Raw genomic sequence first — 19,249 nt, forward strand, 5'->3', positions numbered from 1 at the left:
ATGGTACTCCACAAACAGTGCTCTTGGGTGGTTCAGAATCTCAATGACAGCATATGCTGTCAGCACATACTGTAATTAATGAGTTACTGATTGCAGCAATCATTGGAGTGAAATAAATAAAGCAGTCTCTTAACCAAAAGATAGGGAAATAGCATCATGCTAGTGCACAATACAATCAACATGTGTAGCACATTCCTGTTTTCCATGTCCTCCTCTGATGGTCTTGCAGTAAGTTGGAAAAGCCTCTTGACACAGGATACTTAACACACAGTGAGATATTTAAGCTGTCTGCAGTCAGTTTCAAAGAATTTACATTTGATTTAGGTTAATCTTCCTTGACCTGCAGTTAATTAAAGAGCAGCTTGAAGTACAAAGTATTTCTCCCAGTTCTAATGGCATACATGGCCATGTCAATCAGTTGCAGTCTGAACAGCTCCAGTTCTTTTCTGTTATAATTTAAAATCTCTGATAAAAAAGGTAATAAAATTATGACTTTCTATACAGAAACCATTGCCTGTTTCAAATAAAGAACATATCAACATTTCATATCTGATATGCCACATTTTAAAAAGGTAACTTGCCTTTTTCTGTTTATTTTTGTTTATTCCAAGTATAAACATGTGGCACACATTTGTGTTACTTAAAACTTTAAGTCTGGTATCTGTTAAATCATTTTGTGGTTGAAATTCCTGGGACCACACAGTGCCACGTCTTCCTTAAAGCCTCTATTGCACCAGAAATGAAAGGCTGTGATGGAGATGTTCTTCCTATACTTTTCTAGCACAGGAAATAGTTGGTTTAACCTAAAAACAAATGCAGCTAAACTATGCTGTGTTTATCCCTCCCTATAATCCCAGAAAGAAGGAAAACAAATGGCAGAAAAAGCTCCAGCCCAGACTGCAATTACGTGTAAACACACAACCAATACTATCAGTAACATCCCATTATGACACTGTTGTCAGGAATCTTTCAGAAATCCAGGTGTAAAGAAGTTGGTTTGTTTTTTTTTCTCAGATTGGGAATTGGCACAAACATAACCCAGAGGTCATCCTTTTTATAGCAGCTTTTCCTTTCATGTGCTTGGCTTTTCACACAAAGCACAGCAAATACCAGATGTGTTACAACCAAGTAGCTCCAGTTCAACATCTTGGGAGCAGAGAGGAGGAAAGGGGGAGTCCCCTCTCTCTGCAACATGGCAGAGAGGGTCCCCTCTGCAGGGGGGAGTTTGTACTCCCCCACAGCTGCAATCCCGCTCCCCACTTGGGAAGCCAGAACCAGGCTGGCCACCTCACAGTGGGAGGGAGCCCTCCTGGTCCCCTGTTTTGTCCAGCCTCTCGGGGAGAGTGAGCACAAAGGGTAGGAGGACACCCTTGGCATCCAACGGAGCTTTAAGAAGCTCTCCATCAAAGGTGCCCTTGAGCCCACCATCTGCTTCCACCTCACCATCCTGGGCTAGGTTGAAGCGGAGGGTGCCGGTCCGGTTGACACAGTAGATGGTGTTGCCCAAGGGGGCACAGCGGAAGGGCTGGATGGGGCCACCACTGGGCCGCAGGCTGGCACACTGTCTCCAGCGCTTGGCCACTGTATTGTACCGGAAAACTTCAACACCACCGCCACTCCCACCACCTGAGCCCTGCTCCCCACCACGGCCACTGCTCACATCGAAGCGATAGATGAAACTCTTGAAGGCCACCATGTCAGCAGAGCGCCGGCGGCTGCTGTTGTAAGGGCACTCCTGCCACTCATCACGTTTGGGGTCATACTTGAGCAGGCGGTAGAAGAGGGAGCCTCCTGATACATAGATCTCCCCGTTGCAGGTGGTGGCCTCATGAGCTACGGCGAAGGCACCCTTGGGCAGGGGTGCCACAGGGCTCCAGCGGTCTGCCCGTGGGTCATACCTCTCCACAGTGAAGAGGCACTCACCCCCCACAGCATAGAGGTAACCGTCCAGGGCCAGCAGCTTGAGCTGCGAGCGGGGCTGAGCCAGTGGCCGCACCTGGCTCCAGGTATCAGTTAGGGGGTTGTAGCAGAAGACCTTGTCAGAAAGGCGGGCCCGGGACTCACCACCTGCTGGCCCCACCATGATGCCCCCAGCTAGGAAGAGGTAGTTGTGGAGGACACACATGGCACAGCCCTTAGCATTGGCCTCCTCAGGCAGGCGCGTCAGCACCCTCCACTCGCCACTGGCCTCCTGGTAGCAGTGGATGAGGGAGCCGCTCTCCTCCAGTGACACCACGGAGGAGGGGCTCTGTGGCCGGCTACTCTCCCGGCTCTGTGGCCGGCTGCTACCACCTGGCCGCTCAAAAGCATCGCTGACCTCGGCCACCAACAAGCAGGGCCGGCCGGCTTCCATGCGCCGCTGCAGGATAAGGTCCCGCTCAGTGCCACTGAGACGGCCGTAGACACTGGGCTCCCGCAGCACCTCCAGGTAGTGATCGCTCATGAAGCGGTAGGCAGCTTCCCGCAGTTCCGCCAGCCGCTGCTTCTTGGCCAGGCAGAGGAGCTGGTAGCAGTTGCTGAGGCGGAGCTGGGCACGCATGGCCTCGGCGGCACAGTGCAGGGCACAGGGCATCTGGAGGACGCGGGCGCCGCTCACCACCTCGGCCAGGTTGTCGTGCCGCACCTCGCCCATGCGGGCCGTGTACACATAGTCGATGAGGAGCCGCAGCGCCCCGTAGCTCACGCCCTTCACACGCAGGACGTCCCGTGAGGCGCGGGCACGAAAGTAGTCACTCTTGGCCGCCAGCACCGACTTGTGCGCCCGGATGCGACGCCCCGAAACCTCGATGACCAGATCGGGCTCCTCCGCCGGACGGTCTAGCGTCCCTACGGCCTCTTCCTCCTCCTCCGGCTGGCAGGCGGCGTTGTTGATCTCCCACTGGCTCTCCACCACCCGGCCCCCAGCAGCAGGCGGCTGCGGCTCGGCTGCGGTGGCGCTGAAGCAGAGGGAGGAGCTGAAGCCGCAGGGGGCGGCCGGGGTGGGAGGCGGTGGCGGCGGCGGGGCGCCGGGCCCGGCCCCGCTCTCCTCTTCCTCCGCGGCACTGCTGCCCTCCATGGATGCGCGCTAGCTGTGGCGGCGCCGCGCCGCGCCCGTGAGGAGGGCTCCGGGCCGCAGCGGGGCGGCCATCACCTGCGGGGAAACCGGAGAGCGCTCAGCTTCCCGAAGCCCAGCCCGCCTCCCCGCTACTCCGGCTTAACACAGAGCCGCCGCTCTCGCAGGAGGGGCTGCGTCTGGTTTCCGGGGCTAAACCCGCGTTTCTCCTTTCCCTGGAGGATCCGTCCTGCGGGTCTGCCGCCTCCCGCTGCCCGGGGCTAACTGCACTAGGTCACCCCCGAAAACACGGCCTCTTTCTGGGGAGGGGAGGGGATATCGCCCCGATGAGCACCCCAACAGCCTGAAAAGCAATTCTCGTTTTCCTGTTGCTATGGAAAAATGTGAAGCAGTTTGTACGCACTGCATCTTTTTCATGGCAACTGGTCCCTACGCTGCGCTTGGCAATGAGGAAAAACATCCTTTACAGGCAGGTACTTGGGAGTACCGTCATAATTTATTCACCTCGTGCAACTACTTCAGTGGAAGGTAGTGGCTGCAATCTGCTCTGGAAGGAGATTCCCCACTAGCCAAGTTTTTCTTTACATGACCTTTGTGAAGGTTTCTTCGTATCACTGCTCCTCATACGCATTCTCCCTGTTTAAAAGAAAGTTTAAAACAGCTGATTAGTTTTAAACTTGATAGATTTTCAGCTCACTCAGAAGTTTAGGACTATTAGAGCCATGTTTCTTTTAACAGGATATCTACAGTATCCTAAAGTGACCAGAGTATGCTAATAGATTCAAACTGTTTACAAAACACATCAAAAGGTTTTTTGTGTTGTCATGACAAAAGCAATCTGGCATGTACATAACAGTGTATGTAGCTGTAACGTATTAGTGACATGTAAATCAGACTTCATAGGGACTTGTTCATGTCTGAAAGACGTCTGAAAGATTTCTGTTAATAAAAAGTAGAAGCGAGCAAAAATTACAATAGATAATTAGAACATGAAGTTTCTTCTGGGAAAATGGCAGGGCACAGGGCATGACTGTGAGTAGGTTAGTCCCTGTCAACACAATCACCACCCAGTTGTATCACCATTTCGCAAATGTAGCTTTTAGAATTTCACAAAGTGCTGTTTGTTTGCCTCATTGTTTGTTTACAAATTTCCCAGGCTCGGTTTAAGTTTGGATGAATGACGCATGAAAATTGTCAAATTGTACTTAATTTCATTTAATAAGTATCTGTAGCTCTGATTCTTTTTTAAAGGAGGTTACTAATTTCCATTAAGATCCCTGTTGACAGGTTTTTCCCATCCTCAAGGAACACTCATTTCTATGTAAAATATACCTTGTGAGTTCCTTTCAGCAGAGAGGATTTATTTACCCTATTAAATTAATATTAGGAAAATCTAACTTTCTGATTTTTCTTAATGAAAGCATAATTGGTAAGTGACATTGTCAGGACACTCATGACATTGACATAAAACCTAGAAGCCCATACTTGCACAAGCAAACTTCACTTAAATGACAGGATCAGTTTTCTTCTTACAGGTTTTTATTTTTTACACTTGCCCTGTGAAGGACTTCCTACTACATTTGATCACATTCAGTTAGCCAATAAATCAATACTGAGGTTTGATTTCAGGATATTAGAGCCCTGGAAACCATAACAAGGTTTGAACAGCATTTAGAAACTCTTTACTTGAATTAGTAGATTTCACAAACCTTGTATTTCTCATCCAGGTGTTTAAAAAAAATGGCATTTTGGAACTTTCTGTGACATTTTATGAACTTTGGAAAGCCTTAGTGGCATATTTTCTGAGGTCCAAACCAAAACTCGGTAGGTTAGGTTTTGCTGACTTTTCTGTAGCTTTAACTAGACAAGGAGAAATGCAGTGATCTGTGTAGACACTCAGTGTGTCTGTGGAAGATATACTGATTCATTAATACTTTAAATGGGGTAACATCCCTGTTGATGTGATTTTGGTTTTCAGTAAGTCTTCACAGTACTAAATTCACTATGTAGTCATTTTAATCCTGATGCATTATGCTGCAGACATTGAGATTAATCTGCTTTCTGCTTCAGGCCTTCTAGAGCCCTGATCTAGCTTTGTTCAAGAGCTGCTACTGTAACTGACAGTGGCAAAATGACAAAGGCCAAATAGAGATGGTTAGAAAAACACCTAGAATGATGTGGTGCTGCTCTGATGTCCTGTTACATTAAGAAAATTGCTATCAGTATATAATTTGTAACATAAGCAATTGAAACATTTTACATCTCCTCTGCTTTTTCTTGGGCTGAGTACCCTAATACTCAATCCTTACCCTGCTACAGCTCTAAAGAGCCTGCCCTCAATTATGAACATGCAAAGAGTGCTAACAGACTTTCCCCCATTGCTCTCACTATCTTTCCTGGATTCAGACATCCGTCACTTCTGAGACCACTTCTGACTTCTCCTACTTATGTACCCCCTTTACAAGAAGGAAGGAGCAGCTTCAGATAGTGCCAAGCTCTGAGTCTACTGCTTGATTTTACAGGAGAAACAAGAAAGAATGAAAGAGAATGCTACCAAAAATAAAAAGCGTGGGTGACTACATGTAAGAAGTCAAAACCAGTAGCTGTAATCCAATAGTGTCTCCAAATGGTGAAACGTATTTCCTGCACTGTATCTCGAAAGAAAATCACCAGTTAGATATCAAAGTTCTTAAAACCAGCACCCAGAACAAGTGATCTTTTCAACTTTCGTGCCTAATGAAAATAAAAAGGGCGAGATCCTTCACAAACACACTAATCACACCTTTTCCCATATTCAGATGTCTGCTCTGCTTAGACGTCTTTCTTTGCCTCGACACTGAAATGTTATTTAGAAGCTTTCCACCCACCATAGTTAGTCCTTACAAAACACCTGTGTTAACATCTTGAGGAATCACAAGGAGGAAGGACTGATGGTACTGCTTGCTAATGGCAAGCAGCAGAATTCTGAAGAATATTATCTTCTGGTATATTTAAAGCTAACTACCAAGAGTATGTTGAAATTCATGTTGAATATGAGAAAGACTCGAATCAAAGCACTGCATGCAATTTAGGCAACAAGACACTCTACAGGGAAGTTTGAAGACTTAGGAAAGATGTAAGAGGGTTTGGAGGACTTTGTCAATGACAGAGCAATGACTGCTCCAGCAATCTCAGAACTTTTGTCTAGCTGAAAACAAAGTGCAGGAATTACACAACGATGAAGCTGAAAAACCAATTCAGAGAATCGTGGAACCTTCCCATTATTGAGCAACACGGCTGATCTGAGTTAAAAGGTCATGGATTTAGTATAAAACAGGAAGCTGAAAGAGGCTGATGGAAATACAATACTGAACTCCTTCATTTGTTTCTTATCAACAGAGATCAAAGAGTTGTAGTGCTGTTCTGGTGACACAGAACACTCAAAAAATACAGAATCGCAGAAGATACTTGATAGCTGTGCTGATTCAAAACAATCTGAGCTCCTAACAATCTCATTTGGCTTAAAACAAGTTTGACTTTAGAACCTTTATCAAAAATTCCCAAACAGAACTGGTACTGGAAAAGGAAGCAAGCTGTTTAGAGTACAGGGCATTTGTGGACTGATGTCACCTTTTATACTGGGGACTTTTAAGTCAGAAGCTGAATTACTTGGACTAAAACTGTTTTCATTATCATGGGTTTGGTCTAGGGATGATGTAATATCAATGGACAGAAGAACTGCCAACAAACATGAACTATATTTACAGACTTGGCAGTGACACACAATATCCTGGATGTGTGGCCCCAACCTCAGATGCTGTGAGACATTGCTCAAGTAACAGCACAGATAAAGCCACACAGCTTTTTCTGACAGAGCAACTGTAATGAAGAGCTGCAGGTAGTTTCCTGGCACTGCATTCATTTGGCAGTTCTGATAAAATCCAATTAAATGCTTGTTTTTTTTCTTCTTTTTTGTTCTTTTTTTTTTTTTAATGCAGTGCCAATAACCTTTGACCCTGTCCTCTAGCAAGACCCACTTTCTCTGTGGAATATGCACGTGTAGGAGGGATTGAGTTACTGCTTTCCAGTTCACAAATGAAAACTGCTTTGACTCAGTCTCAGGGTTAATGAAAGTAGTGCTTTCCCTACCATAACTCGAATTTACATAAGCAGGCTATCTTCCCCAAGAGACACTACATCAGAACTGACAGAATGCCATTCTGCTCCACCTCAGTCCAGGAAATGCTTTTTGCAAAAACTTGTTCTGCCAAATTTCATCCCAGTAGAGAATTTCCGCAGGACAGGAGCATCATCTGATTGAGATGACTAAGTAATCCAAGAGGTAGGATCATCAAAAGAGAGAAAACATCCCTTGTATTTATTTTAAAAACTGGAAGATGACTGTTAAAAGTAGAACTGGCCAGTGCGAAGACATCCAGCTCAGCCTTGAATGCCGAGTCTTCTAGAGGGCACAGTCAAGTGTAGAGAGGTTTGCATAATTATAAATACATTCTGGTTTTATGCTGCCCATTGAACAGATCTTTGAAACTTGGGAGGGGTGGGGAGAAGAAATGGTCTCTTCATAGTCTTCATCACTGGAGAAAACAGGAGCATTGAGATGGGACTTCTCTGAAAGGGCCTGAAGCACTTGAATTCTTGCATCCTATTACGCATTTAAACTCTAGATCTTGACTGCTTGATTAACCTCCTGCTTGTAAGAAAGAAAGAAAGAATTGTCTTTCAGTGCCACACCTTAAGAAAAATTGCAGGAAATAAATTTCTTTCCTTTTTTTTTTTTGTGGTTGTTGTTTTGTTTTTTCCCTTTTTAAATTAGGGGTTCTCAAAGTTTGGGTTACAATACAATCCTAGTGTGGATGGATGTATGTCTTCTGTAGTATTGCATCCAATACTAACTTGCCTACGCAGCTTCCTTGTGACATCTCAAGGTGCTGTCATTTTCTCACATGTAATGGAGGTATGAATGTTTTTATCTCTTAACTGCATTAATTTTCATACAACCATAAAGATAAATAAACATTTAAGAAAAACAGCTTATGATTACAGGCCACACAAGAAATATGTGGGCAGCAGTTTTTCATCAGAAACTCAGAGGAAGAAAAGTCTGTGTGTGTCTGGACAGGGAGGAAGAGAGAGAGGAAGTAAGTCATAATAAAAATATTATCGAAAGCCTGATGAAATCAATATTATAGTTAGCAAATCTAAACTAAAAATATACACGTTCTAAGCAGTCATTATGATCAGAGAAAAGGTTTCTTAAGAATAATATCCACAGAGACAATCTCTAAAAAGGAAGCTATCCTTTTGAGTTTCTTCCATTTTAGACTCTTCACAAGTAGGGAGGAGCAGTGTCTCTCAGGAGTTCACACACCAAAAAGGAAATAACACTTCCACAAAAGCCAGCGTAGCACAGGTTAAGTGCAAGTCCTCTCCAGTATCTCTTAGAAGAAAGAAAGACTAACAAGAAAAGAACAGTCATAAACAAGATTTTGAGTAATTACAATAGCTTCAGGGAAAACTCCAGGGCTGATGTGATGTCTTCATCACCAATGCGCTACAGATCAGGAGATAATGGCACAGCAATATCACACTGCACAAAACAAAACCTTTTATGGAGAATTGGTGCTACCTCTAGACATGACCTCCTAATTACAGTCCTAGATAATGAGAGAGCACGTGGTTGTGTCTGTGATAAACCAAAGACTGGTTACTTCCATCGTATCAGGACGCATCTAACATTATATATACAGCTGTGTATGCTGTATAAAGCTCTGCACATACAGTGTACAGCTGTGCATAACATACCAGCACAATGATACAGCTGAAAAGATGGATGCAGTCCTTGAATGTGTATACTGGGAAAAGGTTACCTTTCACCTACAGATGGATGGATGTTCCAGGCTTTACATTTTTGTAGTAGCATTTTGAAATCTGGGAGGATTTCAGACAGATAAAAGTACCAAATTATTTGAGAGCTATAGAAAAACACTTCAGTGAGAGACTTGCAACAGCACTCTGCAACCAGACATGAGCTTACTCTGTCTCCACATAGTGTACACCACTCTTGAGCCAGCTCCCAAGCAAAAAGATGATACCTACCTTAGGCATCAGCTCACAGCCACAGTTCCACAGCTTTGGAGAGAAGGCTGCTTGTGCTAACAGCTTGGAGAACAGGTAGAGCAAGCCTTAGTAAGCCTCAGAAATGCAGTGCTGACACTTCAGGGTTGGTATGTTTGCTCTGTGACTTGATGAGGGTGCACAAGTGTAGGCACATGAAAACTCTGCATACTAATAGCTTGCTTAGGCTAATGGAGAAAGCCTTAAACAAACCAAGGGGGAGAAGCATAGCATAAACAAAGCAAAATATTTACACTACTGAGGGACGAAGTAAAAAAAAACAACTCTACCATAGCATATTGTGGACACTGAAATCCACATTAACTAATGAGAAAGTGAGGAAAGGGCTCGAGGAAGGCAATCTATTTAAGTGACAAAATACATGCTAAACTCTAAAACTGTGTCCATCTTAGTAGGATCCTGAACTGGAAAATGGTCAAAGTATTAATATTCACAGATGAAGCAGTATCCCACGAGGAAACACACATTTTTACTCTGCTACACACTTATTTCAGTACTGGATTATGGTCCAAGTGTGAGGCAGGACATTAGACTAGAAGGACATTTGATCTGATATGGGAAAACCCTTATTCTTATGCGATGAAGCAGATCAGGAGTGTGTGCCTTGCTGGAAGGCACTTGGGAGTACAGGGGGAATGAAATTTGACAGGAGAAGACTAGTTGATCTAGTGATTCTTTCTGACCTTGAATTCTGGAAATTGCCATACACCAGAACTACTAACCTCAAGCAAAGCATCAGCTTGTGCTGATTAAAAGCCTTGAGTGTTAGTGCAATTAACTGCTGTAATGTCTATAGCAGAAATGTTTCTCAGCATTAAACTGCATTGTCAACAAATAAATAATTGCAAACATGTTCAGAGTCTCCAAGAACACTTTGGCAATGTTGGTACTAATAAAGGGGGATGAGAACATCCACTGAGAGAAAAGTCAAACAAACCAGCAGATTTCTTCAGATAGATTTTTGAAAATAACAGGCTTGGTTTTGTAATCCAGAAGAGCATTTGATCTCCATGAACATACTGCATTCTTGCAACATACCTGCTATGTTATGCATTTGATAAAGAAGATGGGCCAATTAATTTGAGGGAAATTAAGTTCCTTGTTTTAAAATAAAGCTGAATTTTGCTTTTAATATCATTATGGAAAAGACATACAGATTAAAGAGCTCAAAGCACCAGAAATCTGCCAAAGTACGTCACCACTGAGCTTGAGAAAGACAGAACTTAAGAAAACAATAGATTTCAAAGGAAAGCCAACATTATGCCTAGTAAAAGAAAGCAAAAGGAAAACTTCTATGAGAGGGAATAATTAAATCACTTCTTTTCCCAGGCAAACTTGGAACCAGGTACGTAAGAGAAGAAAAGACTCACTTTTAAAGACTGAACAGGCTCATTCATTTCTTGATGAGTTAAGTAAACAATGCTTAGAAAGGCAGAGGTCCTTCAGATACACAGTGAATGGTACCCTTCTCATTTTTGGAGATCATATATTGTTTCTTTGCCCAGATACTTTTTCAAACTTAAGGTTTACAGTCATTCTAGCTGCAGATAGAAATTACACTACATCTAGTTAGATTTACAAAATAGTTCCAGGTTTCTGCAGACATTATCTCTACACAGACTTTGGACTGGTTTCAAAGATGGAGAGACATGCTGCAATGGTAAGCATGGCAAAGGCTGACTCTGAGGGAAGTTTTATCCAGCAGATGGTAATGCAACAGAAATACAAGACCTAAGACAGCCAGATGAGACAGCAAGAAAAAACTCCAGCATGACAGCCCTAATCTGGAAGGAGGAAAAGATTTAGCTTGCATACACTTCTTTCTGCTGCGGCATAAATGCTGCTGGTAGAGTTTCCTGTTAGGCCTCTAACTGCTAACTATTACTCATGGCAGCTTGACTTCTTTTATTTATTATTTCATGGAAACCAGGCCAATGTGGAGAGACATGGGGCCATATTCCTACACAGAACTGATCCCAGAGGTGAGTGGGATGCACTTCCCAGTTCTCCTGCAAGGGCAGAGACAGATGTTGTGTGTCTGAGCTGTAAAGTACTGCTGATCTACCTGAAACCAGCTCCTGGAATGGAATCTGGAACACATGGACAGGTTCTGTACCCTTATGCATTGTGTGGGTACAGTTCGATGCCAATTGGTTGGCATCTTCAAATAATGGCATACAAGAACTACCAAGGGCTAGCCAGTAGAAAAACACCGAAGACTATGGTGATGAAATGCTTACCTTTTGTGGTCAGGAGGTGTCAGTTCTTGCTTTGAGTACCTCAGCCAAAAATCCTCTCAAAAATAAACCTAAATTATTTTAAAAGACAGCAGTACTGACTCTTGTTGCTACTTCACCTTTCTCTACAATGGTTAGAGCTCTGACCATGCCCCATGAGAAACCTGATGATGCTCCTTCCTTTGTTTGAAAGGATTAAAAGCTTCAAATGTCAACTCAGTGCCCAAATCATCAAGACCGTGAAAGAAGGGTTACTGTCCTTCAGACTGAAACTGTATTACTTTTCACAGAAACAAGAAAAAAAGAAGTTACAGAGAGAGAGAAAGAAGTATCCTGGGCTCTGTTCCCTGATGAAAAAGAACTTCCCGTACTTATTCCCATTGTCTTGGGTGGGGCAGGGCTCAGTTACACTGTCTGGAGATCCAAGCCATTCTGGCTTGTGCTAGGACTGAAAAATGCTTTTGCTGATCTCAGAGCAGACACACATGCTAGAGAGTCATATGTACTTCTGTGGCAAGACTTTACTACCAGAAGTACCTACAGGCTGTCAGCACAGATCTCACCAAGCAATGGGAACGCTTTTAGCAGCACAACAGCTATGTATCTAGGGGCTTAACAAAATACGAGGCAACATGTGGTCATCAGAACTGAACAGGGGAAGAAGAGAAAACTGGCTGTAATGGATGTTATTTACATTGCTAGAAAGTAACAGTTGCTGGTCATTCAAAGATAGAAATACAATGGGCTTCTATTAAAATACTGTTACTGCTATGGTCTGACACCTTCTGCATTGGACACATTTTTTCTTACCATAATATGAATTTCATATGCTGAGTCTGGGTGTTCAGGCAAAGACCTTCTGGCTGCACTGATTTCTCTGACTATACCGAACTTTTACTTCTAGAAATCAGCCCAAGCAATTTAATACCTTGTCCTGGGTTCAGCAGTAGCAGTCATGGCAATTTTTTTTTTTTTTTTTCTTAGCAGGCCAGATAGGTAACAGTTCAGATGCCTGAAATTAAAGGACAGAAAAGACTGTCTGGTTAGCTAATCTTATTCCTGCAAGAACAGGCCAAAGAATTTTACTCTTGTACCAAGCCAATAACTTCTGGCTGAATTAAGTCAAAGCATTGTTCAGCTCAAATCATCTGTCTCACAACTATGGTTTCTCTGGTTTGGCCAAGGATCTTGATGGAAAACCAGGTGTCAAATGCATCATCCTGGATACCTTGAAGAAATATACATGCTGCCTTTCACTTTGGACTTCACTTCTTTGTCTTCTACACTTTTATATCTGCTGACTTGGGAGCATTCTGTTTTACCAAAATGATATTTTTTTTCTGAAGAGACATACAGACTAGCAGCACAATTGTGAATGGTGATAATGATCACAGATACCTCAAGACTGTCCCATCTACTTTTGGACTTCCTGAGACAGAAGTAAAGACTGTAGTGTGGCTGACTAACCTATGACTCAAACATGCCCTTTTCAATTGCTACAGGATAAACACTTGTTATTTCATGCAGTTAAATTGACATCATGTGCAATAGTCACAGTGCTATTCTTGCATTTATTAGGTAGCAATCTGGGCAGAGCTGAACAGTCGGGACCTGGAGTAAGAACTAAGATGTTTCAATCAGGATGTGAGGCAAAGAGATGTTTAGTTTTATGATTGTGATTTGGGATGTGTGAGAAGCAGAGATTCAGAGGTCCTAGTCTGTGGTTCTTGACCATTTTGAAGTTCTGATGCTTCAATCATAAATCTATAGTTTCTTCTGACTAGGGAGAGATTTTAGTTACACATCAACATTTCCCAAAAGCAGATATTGAAGCTTTTCAGCTACTGTTCTCTGAAAACCTGCTCAATTTTGGGCACACAATAGAAGCATTTATTTCCCATAAGGCGCCAAAATGTCTTGGCAGGGACACTGTCCAGGCATTGGGCTAAAAATCTCATAGACAACTCTGTTGCCCATCATGAAGGACTTCTAGTCTTCTGTCACAAAGAATGAGTGGTATAGACCTCATCCTAACCAATGACAAGCAGCACCAGTGAATTTTATCATATGAATACACATGAACACTCTTCTCTCTGTTTCCTATATTACAGTGTAAACTTCTTGGGACACATGGCACTAACTGACTGTAAACCTCACAAAAGCAATACACTCAAGTGACATTTACTTTATTGTTTCTGTATCTGCTGTGAAAACCAAACTCCTTCAGAACTCTTATTATCAGTTGTTACTAATCAAGAAGGTATCTGTGCACTGCCCACTTCCATGGCTTTGGAGAGAATGAGGCTTGTGCTAGTAGCCTGCAGCTAGAAATTTCCACCTAAGTTTCACAGAGCTTTTTGATAAAGCCAGAGTCTGACATCACTTTAAATCCCATCCCCGTTGCAGTCAAGGGAAAATTCCCATTAACTATATGAGCATCTGGATTTCCTACAGTGCTGTACTGGGTTTGCATGGCAAGGTTTTGGCAGCGAGGGGCTACAGGGGTGGCTTCTGTGAGAAGCTGCTATAAGCTTCTCCTGTGTTCAACAGAGCAAATGCCAGCTGGCTGCAAAATGGATCCACCAATGACCAAGACCAAGACCATCAGCAACAGCAATTAACACCTCTGTAGGAGGACCCCATGCCAGAGCAGGGCTGTGACCCCTGGGGAAGTCCCCACTGGAGCAGGCTCCTGACAAGACCTGTGGCCCAGTGGAAAGAGGAACCCATGCTGGAGAAGTCTGCTCCTGCAGGACTGCACCCTGTGGAAGGGACCCACACCATGAAGAACTGTAGTCTGTTGGAGGAATTCTGGAGGACTGTCTCCTGTGGGAAGGACCCCAGGCTGGAGCAAGGAAAGACTGTGAAGAGTCCTTCCTTTGAGGAGGAAAGGAACAGCAGAAACAATGTGTGATAGACTGACCCCAACCCACTGCACCACTTGGGAGGAGGTAGAGAAAACTGAGAGTGAAGTTGCGCGTAAGAAGAAGAGGGGTGGGGGGAAGGTGTTTTTAGATTTTTCATTATCCTACTCTGATTTCATTAGTAATAAATTACATTAATTTCCCCAAGTGTGTTTTGCTTGTGATGGTAACTGGCGAGTGATCTGTCCCTGTCCTTATCTCAACCCACGAGCCTTTTTCTTTCCTCTGTGAGAGTGATAGAGCAGCTTTGGTGGGCATGTGGCATGCAGCCACGGTCAACTCACCACAACTGTACAATCAAATGTGTATGTACGTGTAGCTTTTTTTTTTAACTGAGGCAATGCGGGGAGCTGCAGTAAAGGAGAGCTGAAAGAAAGCTACAGGATAAGAGAAGAGCTCTACCATAAAAAGATTTGTCTTTGACTGACAGAATCAGAACATCTGTTGTTCGCACGCTGTTCCTGTAGCAAAGGGCTGGCTTTTGGTTCTTCCCAATACTTCAAAATATGGGTCACAGAAATAATAGTTTATCTCCAGAGCTTGGGGACTGCTCTTCCAATCTACTTACAAGAGAGGGAGAGGAAAGCAGAGCTGCTTCCAAGGAAAAAAAAAAAAAAATGGAAAAGGAAGAAAAATACTGCAGATCTCTGACATGTTGATGGGCTGAAATGATTCAGGAATCCAGGAGCCTTCCAGCACTTTGAGATCCATATGCAAACCTTACTCCTCAAAATACTTCTGGAGGAATCAGTGTCCAGAAAAACAACAAACAGCTTGTGCTAATCTGTGAATGTGCACATGTAAGGTAACTTCAATACTATTAATTAATGCAAATCATGTTGTGACAGACAACACAACAGCATGGAAACCGCTTGTCCAATTTATGTGGATTTGTATGGAAAGGTTGTGGTTTCTGATGTGTTTGAGTGAATAAAAAATGGTTGTCCACCTGTCTGGTTTAGCCAGAGGCATAGCAATGGCAGTTCATGAAACCTTGCACCTGAAAAGCATTTATGTGACACATCTTTCTTCTCCCTGCCACAGAGTGCAAAATCCGTGGAACTACTGGATGTTTTATTTTAGCTTACCTTGCATTAAATAAACTGATCTAACTGATCACGAATTCCTACTATCCTCACTGATGAGGAATAAGACACTAGAAAGTACCAAACATGCAGTGCAGAACGAAGGACCCAGGCAACTCTTTGTTGCATTAACACTCAATCACCCATATACAATACTGACCCAGTCCTGTAACTTGTTCAAAGCCAGAATTGATGGCTAGCATCCAAGTTGCATTTTAGGATAAGGACAGAAAAAATGCCACTTAATTGCTAACGCTATCTAAGGAAAACACACACCAATGTACGGTACTGATCCTGCAGAGTTACATGCAGATTTAAATGCTCTGGTCACAGGACTAGGACCACCACTCATAATACCAACATTGACATATGTCAACTTGAGTGCTTGCTTCATTAACTGCAGGAGGAAGGCAAAATCTCTATCCATTCACTGTACCATCACACGGTTACTAGTGCTGGCACAAGGAAGCTGGCAATAATGTATGTCCCAGGCTAGGGAAGGAGCAGGATCCCTTCCCACCCAGTGACAGATCAGTCATGCATTAGGTTCATCTGGTTGTCAAATCCTGAGTTACCATAAAGTAATTCTTTGTCAATGAAAGGAACTAATCATGCCTGTTCTCTTACAAAACAACACTGAGACCAAAACAGAAGCAGGAAAGAACAGATGATGACAATTTAATTGAAAAGTAACCCAGCAGATATAAAAGTGTCATGTCCTGGGAAGACTAACAAGATCAAAACACAATGAAAATGTGCTCATTTTTTTACATGGGCGTTTTCAAGGATGTGAAGTGGTATAAAATAACTTCTCAAATTCTGTTCACAGGAAAGAGATAGCCTAACTGCAATGCTGCAGAAACTCTCAGAAGGGATAAATAGCAAAATCCCTGCAAAATCCATACAGGATCTCACCAGGAAAAAAAAAAGAAAAAATGTTAATTCTACATTAGAAGAAATTGCTGGATTTCCTTTCTTGTTTTATTACACCCTTCTTTAGCAGCCAGCTGCCCCTAATACCCTCTTGCAACAGGATACTATAGGATGCCAAAACCCCTGCTAAGTAGGATCTGCATCCAGTCATCTAACCACATCACTGTCTTTACAGTAACCCAGGCCAGCCCCAATACTATAATCCTGCTTTATTATAGTAAAGCCAGTTAATGGCTTTCATTGAATGTTCCTGCCAAGTAATGGTGCTCTAATATTTATGGACATTTCAGATCTGTCCATCTATTTGGACGATTTGTTACACTGAAAAGCAATGCAAGCAAAGCATTCATTGAAGAAAGGAAGCTATTAAGGATTTCAATCTTTTGATATTAACAAGGCACAGTCCTGTGAGCTCCATCTCCTAAAAGAGCCACCATTGACTTCAGTGTCACTACTGCCAGGAGCAAGGCCATGCAGACTGGGGGGAACTGGGGCAGGCAAGGGACCAGTCCTGGGCTCTTGGCAGGTTCTCATCAGAAACTGCCATTAGCAGTGGATGACTGGAGGATCCCACTGGCATGCACTGGATGTCCTAATTAAAGTGTGAATAAATGCTGTGTGATGGGTGCTGGGAAGAGAAGAATGCAGAACAGGCAGGATGAGCCAGAGTTAAACCAGGGGAGCACATATTGTTTTGTCAATACTACTGACAATTTAATTACTATTTTCCATAAACGTTCCATTTAATTTCTGGGAGACAGATGGTTAAGTCTGAAAAACGGAGCTCTTTAGCTTCTCAGATCATATAAAAAGATTGCTCTATTTTATTGCTATTCTATTTTTTTATTGCCCTACTTTTTTCTAGCTTTTTGTTCTAATTTTCTATTGATGTGGAAAAGCTTTATATAATATTATTTCTAGAAGGTTTTATTTCTCCTAGATAGGTGGAAAAAGTTGGCTATAGGATCTAATACTATCAATTTCTGCCATCTGTAAGTTTGGGTCTGGGAGCTGTCTTTTTTTCTTTTTTTTTTTTTTTGCTTTAAAAGACCACACATAAAAAAAAAACTATGAGCTTTGGACAAACGAAACTCAGTAGGACTTTTATTCAGGCATCTTCCACCCTGCAAAGCCATGCACTCGTGTGTACACCCAGGGCTCACACCTCTCATGTGTTTTTAATAGGATGGGGAAGCACGCCATGAAGAATTTATAGCGGGAAGCAATCTGATGCTGTTACACATTTCTATACTCTATTGTAAAGAGTCATTCAGATTTTTAGTAGGTCAGCAGGATAACAAAATACGCAGGCATCACGTTTGGCTCCTCTGCGACATACAGAGAAGGGATACGGATATATGCTTGGACTTCTCTTCCAGGGAGATGGATTAAGGGGTACTGAGGGAAAAGCACTATTAAACCTGAGGGTGCTCCGAACCTCCCCACAGGGCTACCGTTGTCTCCGCGGCGCGTATTTTACCTCAGCTATAAGCAGATACCGGAATCGATTCTCCCCGGAGGCTCCGCGGCGGGGAGCCCGGAGGGGGTCGGGCACGTCCCGAGTCCGCAGCCGCGGCCCCCCGCCTCCTAGACGTGTCCGACCCCTTCCCGGCTCGTCGCCGCGCTGCCTCTTCCTTTTCTCCCGGCAGGCAGGGGCTTACCTCTGGGTGACGGCCGGCGAGCCCCACGTCGCTCTGGGGAAGCTCCCTCCACGCCGCCTCGCTGCCTGCAGCGCAGCGGCGGTTGGAGTCGGAGCTGGTAGGGGAAGCCGGGAAGGAGAAGCGGTGCTGGGGAAGCGGCGGTGCGATGCCAGGCGACGCAAATGGCTGAAGCACAGGGGCCGGGCGGCCGCTGCGTGGAGGGGACGCGGGGCCGCGCTCAGCCCCTTTGTTCGCCTGACACACTCCCGCACTGGCGGAGGGAGGAAAAAGCACGGACCTGTTGCTCGCAGCAGCGCCCGGCAAGGGGCAGCCCCTGAAGCGGGAAGCGACGGCGCTCCGGGCCGGGTGTCCGCGCTCCCCCGCTGCGGTGAGGCGGGGCAGGCGGCAGAACGGCCCCACCTGCCCCTGCTGAGGAGAAACTCCCTCCTGGCGCCGCCGGGCGGCGAAACGGCGGCTCCTCACCTCATAGCGGGGTGGGGAAAGCAGTTCCTGAGGTAGCTGCTGCTCCCCTTCCTAAGGCAGGGCCCGTGTGGTTTGCTGCAGCGGCGGCCTGATGGGCACGGCGGCCCGGCTGACCACGGCCCCTCCGGCAGCCCGGCCTCCCACCTCGCCTGGGAGCTCCCCGTCTCTCGCTGCGGGAGGGTTTCCAACCGCAGCTGTTGGGTTATTCGGGTTTCTGCCCGCGGAGACACAGCGAGGTAGAGGCCAGGTGGGTTCCGTTTGACTGCAGTTTGTGTCAGGCTCCCATTTTGTCCTCGTCAATGCTGAGGCTGTCATCGGGATTCCCAAAATTAAACCCATTTCCCAGTTTCTTGAAAAAAGCCCTCGTGTTATATTACTTGTACCCTGGATCTGCACCCAGTGCAGTCGCTGGTACTTAGCTCAAGTCCCACTGTGGGCCACAATCTGACTTCTACCAGGGTAGTAGGCACTGACACTGTGCTAAGCCTTTCTGAACCATTGCTGGTGCCTGGATGTATCATGTTGCCATTGCAATGTATAGTTTTCCTGTGATACTGCTGTCTCCAAACACTGTTCATCTGCAGCTTTTCTTTTTCTCTCTTTCCACTGACTCCAGGGTCCCGTCAGACTGGTTCTCCTGCAGCCGCCCAGCAAGTGGAGACACTTCTGAGCAGACTTGCAAAGCTACTGTCTCCTCTCTCAAATTAACCTGACCATTCATTTCCAAACCTGACCATTCATTTCCAATGTGTTGGCAATG

The 19,249-nt window shown here is 44.6% G+C and overlaps 1 protein-coding gene across 1 annotated transcript; it reads right to left on the reverse strand.

Moving 5' to 3' along the window:
• Nucleotides 1–997: 997 nt before the first annotated feature.
• Nucleotides 998–18,472, reverse strand: KBTBD11 (kelch repeat and BTB domain containing 11). The gene is made up of 3 exons (XM_062626261.1): nucleotides 18,028–18,472; nucleotides 3,557–3,688; nucleotides 998–3,130 (listed from the first exon to the last, which is right to left on the reverse strand). The coding sequence occupies exon 3, from the start codon at nucleotides 3,053–3,055 to the stop codon at nucleotides 1,289–1,291; it is 1,767 nt and encodes a 588-aa protein (XP_062482245.1). The 5' UTR covers nucleotides 3,056–3,130; nucleotides 3,557–3,688; nucleotides 18,028–18,472; the 3' UTR covers nucleotides 998–1,288.
• Nucleotides 18,473–19,249: the final 777 nt, after the last annotated feature.

The sequence above is a fragment of the Pezoporus occidentalis genome, unplaced genomic scaffold, assembly GCF_034315485.1.
Source record: "Pezoporus occidentalis ecotype Australia unplaced genomic scaffold, CSIRO_AGI_Poc_V1 ctg29, whole genome shotgun sequence".
Classification (NCBI taxonomy): domain Eukaryota; kingdom Metazoa; phylum Chordata; class Aves; order Psittaciformes; family Psittacidae; genus Pezoporus; species Pezoporus occidentalis.